The sequence below is a fragment of the Macadamia integrifolia genome, chromosome 12 (genome assembly GCF_013358625.1).
Source record: "Macadamia integrifolia cultivar HAES 741 chromosome 12, SCU_Mint_v3, whole genome shotgun sequence".
In the NCBI taxonomy this organism is placed as follows: Eukaryota; Viridiplantae; Streptophyta; class Magnoliopsida; order Proteales; family Proteaceae; genus Macadamia; species Macadamia integrifolia.
The window spans coordinates 31538952-31545075 of record NC_056568.1 but is presented as its reverse complement, the minus strand read 5'-3'; the positions used below and the strand labels follow the sequence as shown (position 1 = coordinate 31545075).

The 6124-nt window shown below is 37.7% G+C and overlaps 1 protein-coding gene across 1 annotated transcript in view; it reads left to right on the top strand.

Annotated features, from left to right (window-relative positions):
• LOC122056947 (peptide chain release factor 1, mitochondrial) overlaps positions 1-6124 on the top strand; it is a gene marked incomplete in the record, with an annotated part of 12476 nt that overhangs the window by 5086 nt on the left and 1266 nt on the right. Inside the window, 5 exon segments of the mRNA XM_042618916.1 lie at positions 1969-2149; positions 2300-2348; positions 2450-2528; positions 4685-4759; positions 4844-4921. Of these exon segments, the coding sequence (XP_042474850.1) occupies positions 1969-2149; positions 2300-2348; positions 2450-2528; positions 4685-4759; positions 4844-4921 (462 nt within the window).

The window sequence follows — 6124 nt, the reverse complement described above, 5'->3', positions numbered from 1 at the left end:
TTTTCTTCTGTGATGTTCCTTCTCGACTCTTTCTTCTTGTTGCTCTCTTTTTTTCATTTTCTGTTATGTCCTTCTGTTTCTCTCTTCTCTCTTCTTCTGGCTTCTATCTCTCTCTCTTCTCGACTTTCCTTCTCCTTCTTCATCGACTTCTTTTTTTCTTTGGCTGTTGGACAAAGAAAGAGGCAGTAGGGCAGGGGGGTTTTTTTTTTTTTTTTGGGGGGTGGGGTCAGTCTCGGTAGAACCAAAACAGAGAATGGGAAGGGAAGAAAGGAGATGGGGGAAGGAATGGGATCCTTTGGCTTTGATACCAATTGATGGAGGGCTGGTAGGGGTAGGGAAGAATTCCCTGAGATGAGTCTCAGAGTTGCAGGTGAGGGGGAAAATCGCACTAAGAAGGGGGGAGAAGAATCACACACACAGCCTTCAGGCTCTCAACACTCAAAACTCAAAACTCAAAACTCAAAACTCAATTCATCATTCTATTTTCTAATTAAACGATTACATGCATTTAAATAGTAAAAGAAACCCAACATTAAAAGGATACCTACTCTAATTTGGAAACTCAAATTACTTGGAAACTAAATCCTAGTAGCTATCACCTACCTAAGTTACCGAAATAAAAGATTGCAGGAGAATAAAAATAAAATCCTAAAAGATCCTACTGGTCAAAGACTCAATATGGGTCCGGTTCATCGTTCACTGGATACCCAGATGGGTATGGGCTGCTCCATGGGTGCATATCTACATCAACTAGGCTTGGATAGATAATAGAGTAGTATAAACTGGAGAATAGAAAGATTAAAAGATCAGAAGTACGAACTGATGAAAAATTAAAATTGAAGATAAAGGAGATAGAAAGATATGAATCAAGAATCACCAGCTGATCAGCAAACTGGAATCATTACCAGGACTTCTACTGAACCACCACAATAGAAAGGTACTGAATCACGACAGAACCTAAAGGCAAAAGCCAATTTCCATTCATCAAATTTGTGTGCAAAGTTGAAGCCCATTACAACTATAAAAGACTAAAAAACAGATCTCAAACTAAGCTTAAAACTCCTTCAGCCAATAGTTTGCAATGGAGGTAATCTTAACATACTAAAATCCTGCATTAAATAAGGGAGAATAGCTTCAAACAAGGTTGGACTCGTAGATACATATTGCCGCTAACTAAAACACTTAGATAATATTAAAGTAAAGACATTGACTTTAACTAATAAAGTAAATCCAGCATTCCAACCTCCTACCTATACTTTAGGCCATTAAAGTAGTCTATTACAAAGAAAAGCCATTGGACCAAAGGCCCAAAAACATATGTAACCCAACCCAAAGCTTATTTCTAGTAAAATGGGCCCATTTCTGAGCAAAGACTTTTCATCTTGTTAATTTTCAACATTTGGGTTGGAAAGGTTTCCAGTCCTTGCAAATCTCAGCAGTCATGGTGTATCTTATTAATGTTTGAGGTGCCACTGTCATTTTATTGTTTGAAACTCTCTCACTGAGATTTGAGAATTTCGGATTAATTACTTTCAGAGTACCTTTGATGATCTATAATCAGTACCCTATTTTCCTTTTGCTCCTTCCATGACTGTGGTTCGCTGGATGAGAGAGCATGAAAAGCTTTAGTCATTACTTTGTAAACCAATCAGCTATTTGATTGTGTGGTACTAAGATCCCACATCATGGACATTCACTGGGCATAAGATATGCATTTCTCTGAAAAGAGGACATTGGAACTGACTGATAAAGCACATCAGAACATTGAGGTTTTTATGCTAAAATTAGTCACTATGCCTATCATCAGATTGCAGGCTTGATCTGGCTTACCGGTCAAATTGAAAAACTTCCTGTGGGCTTTATTTGACTTTACACTTATTTCTTGCTGAAGTAACCATAAATTCTTTTACTCCTATAATTCATGATTATTATATTTGGGGATGACATTTACCTTGTTTATCATAGGAGATGGATGGTTTGAAGACACTATTGGATGAATGCCGTGAGGACAAAGCGATGTGTGACATGGTAGCTGAGGAATTGAGCGAGGCTTTAGTCGAGGAAAAAAGGCTGCAGCATCTCCTATTGAATTCGTTGCTTCCTAAGGATGATGCTGATGAAAGGGACTGCATTTTGGAGGTGAGAGCAGGTAATCATTATTTCCGGAGATGGGAATATGGAATTCAAGTTTGACCAATCCATTCTTTTGTGACACATGAAAGCTCTTGCCAACCTTCTACATATCCAAAGATTGTATCAGATACTTGCTTTTCTAACATTATTATCTGTGATAACTCAGGGACTGGAGGGGAAGAGGCCTCCTTATTTGCAATGGACATTTTCAAAATGTATGTTCCCTCCCACACCTGGTTATTGGGGTTGCTATTGTTTGTTGTAAATTCCATGTATCTGATTTGAGATTCAAGAGCTTGTTGGGCCATTGTGACAGGTATGAAAGGTACTCGCAAAAGAAAGGTTGGAGATTTGAAGTTGTTGACATTATGGAATCTGATCTTAAAGGTTATAAGGTATGTCTTCTTTTCTCCACAGTAGCTTCATATAGGCCATGGCTTAGACTTACACATCTGGTTGATTTTCATGCAAGTTTATTTTGGAACCTGTTCTCTCATTGTGGAGATGCAAGTGGAAGATGAAAATTTCATCCTCCCATATATGATGACAATCGTAATTTGGAATCACGGTGACCTGTTTTTTCCACTTAGTTCGGTCAAAAGTAGGCCACGTGTATAAAAAATCTGTAGTGTTGGTTTTGAGCCCAGGAAGGATAAAAATTCCACTTATTTGGGATTTTATTTGTTACCGGGAGGGGTTGATTGAATATTATTTTATTGGGATCTTATTTGTGGCTCTATTCTTGATTATGGGATTCCTGTGATGCTCATCCTGTATGATGTTGGTTATTGTTGCCATATGATGGTGGAAGATTCTTTATTGGATCTTTTGCACTATTGTCCATGCGTAATGCTACACGTGAGGGGGAGATTGAAATTATTATTTTCTTAGCTCAAGTCATCAGTTGAATATTATTATAATTTATTTGTTCGTGTCATCTGCTCGTGTCCCCAACAACAATTTTATCTATGAAGATGGTATTCAGCAGCAGTGCAATTTATCTGGTCTACATCAACCTTATGCTGTCTGGTTCACAACAATCTTCTGTTGAGTGGTTCATAACAAACTTATGCTGCAATTTGATGTAAGCCCTCTCTTTGGGGTTTAGGATTGAGTCTGATCTTTACTAATCAAATCTCTAATTATGTGATCTTCAATAATCACATTATTGTGACCTTATTGTTGGAGTGCATTCCTTGAGAAGGGCTTATGATGTAGATGTTAGATGCTACACTTCTATTTTTCTGTTTGTGAATGTGACTACGTACTACCTGCCTTCCTTGGGAAGAGTTTTTGATATTGTTATTGATGTCGCTGCTATGATATTTTTTGGATTGTGGTCAGTGTTCACTACTGCTTATTTCTGCTAGTTGCTTTTTGGATTTATTCAAACACAGATTTTTAAGGCATAGGATATAACAAGTATATTTATCAAAAAACAAAAATTAATTTTAACTTGTGAAGTGTCAAAAAAATTATAATTTAGGGCATGCTGTCACAAGCTCACAATGCGATGTCTTGGCGTCCAAGGCAGTAGCCTTTGTTGCATCAACAAGCCGTGGTCTTGCCTTGGACCCAAGAAGGCATCTGGATGCCTAGGTGACGCCTTGACAACTATGGCTTCTTGAGAAATAGCAGCCAACATTTAACCTGAAAATCAGAGCAACCCCACTTCTATTATGTTAGCGGTATGCAATAACAAATATTTTGAATTGTGAAACTGCAGTACCCGGGGCTGCCGGACAGCCCTTAGGAAATTTAACAAATAGTGAGAATAAAAGGTGCAAAGACGATGGGATTGGGACATCCGACTTACTCCTAATCCAAAAGAGGAGCCAAATCTCCCATTCATATGAAACACATCACAAAATAGAACAAGCAGCCCCTAGAAACTCGAAAAAAACAAAAGAATGTAATTAAGAAGTGCAATTTCAGAAGGTAACCCAATCCGATCATCAAATAATATTAAATCCATGAGAAAGATCATCACGCGATAAAAATCTCCAACTAAATCTCCTTTTGAACCTTCGTTTGCCATGCATCTGCCATGCTATTATCTTCTCTATAGACATGAGATATACTGATATAGAGCCCAAGAAAAAAAAAGTATCAAATCTCCCTCCAAATAAACACAGAAGACCAAAGCAGAGCAAAAAGAGCCAGTTGAGAGAAACAGAAAATGTAGAATACACCTCCGCTTGAATATTTCTCAGACCAGTGCGACAGCAATTGTAATCCCAAAAGATCTGAAAGATGAATAGCTGGTTATTTGATTAAATGGAGATGTTTTATGCATCCAGCAATCTAGGTTATATGTTGTGACAGAGAAGATGGAGGATTAAGTATCTGTGTATGTCATTACATTGCTTTGAGGACACTTTTTCATTACACTTAAACAAAATAATGGTCTAAATTGAAGATGTTGCTTTCTTCTCTAATAACTATTTGGGCAAAACTGCTCTGTTTAGGATGTACTGGAAGCTGTAACTTTAGGCTTAAGTTGCTTATCGTTTTACCATATGCTTTCTTAACTTCTTTATCTTTATATCAGGAGGCTAGTGGTTCAATTTCAGGAGCTGGGGTATATGGGAAACTTAAATTTGAAAGTGGCATTCATAGGGTGCAGGTGGTTTTTTGTGTACTGGTATTCCTTATTTTCCATTCGCAGTTGAAATTATATAAGACATGAACATTTTACCTTTCTTGGCAGCGAGTTCCGATGACAGAAAAATCTGGACGTGTTCACACCAGTGCTGTTTCAGTTGCAATCCTCCCTCAGGCAGATGAGGTACCTAACTGCTTTCCCGATTGGCTTAAATCTTCACATGAGATGTAAAGATTGTAAAAATACTATTATCCATGACAGGATGACAAGTTATCTTTGTTGTTTCATATCACACTCTTGTTTCAGGTGTGATACTTAGTTAATACTGTTAGGGTACTCCTGAAATGAAATGATAATAATTCTTTTGGTGTGAGTGCTTCAGCATTTCGTGTACCTTACTTGAGAGACAGACTGGCTATTATGTTTTCTCCACAAATTTTCACGATGAAATTTGATATATGCCAAAGGATTACACCATAATTGGGAGGATCAATGGGCTAAATGAGCTTCAGGACCAGATTTATGGAGAGGCATTATTTACTCTGGAAACACTTTTGACCAAAACCCTCCTGGATTTCGTTTCGTGTTTATAACGCTCCTTGAAGAGTTTATTTCTCATCTGTTCGTTGATAAGACAGTTGAAGGTGGCATATTACATTGTCCATGATTGTAGTTATCTGGTCTTGGCTCCATTCTTCAGGGGCAACATAAAGAATTGGGAGATTGAATTTGTTTCCAGCTTATTAGAAATTATTTATTGGTACTTAGAACGGGAAAGAGTACAGAAGATATTGATAATCTGAAAAGTGGTCACTTTTTTAGTTAAGAATTAAGACTCAGTTCACGCTTCTTTATGCTCCTTCGACCTGTCTTTCCCTAATGCTGCAGTTTTGGGAAAACTCATATCATCTGGACTTAATATTCTTTTTTATCTGCATCACACAATAAAGTTCTCATCAACCATCTGATTGAAGGTTTTGAGTACTGCCGAATGCATGTATTGTCTTGTTTAGGTTGTGAAGAAGCAGTCCCCCACCGACCCTTGCATTTCTCTTCTGCCAGATGTGTGGGCTGGCTTTCGGAACTAGGACAATGGTCACTCATACGTAATCAAATCTCTGTTTACATTTCTAGGTGCCTTCACCTTTTGGGATCATGATAAGGCCTTACGGTTCTTTATTCTGGCAGCAATCCATCAGATAATTCGACAATATAACCTCATCTTTAACACCTATTTAGCCCTCATATAGGCTACTGGCTGCCTGGGTAAAAGGGCTTCCTTTTTTGGTCTGTATATATATATATATATATATATATATATATATGATCTGACTGGAAAAGGATTTTTGTCTCGAGTGGAACAGGATTCATGTTTGTTAATTCAGA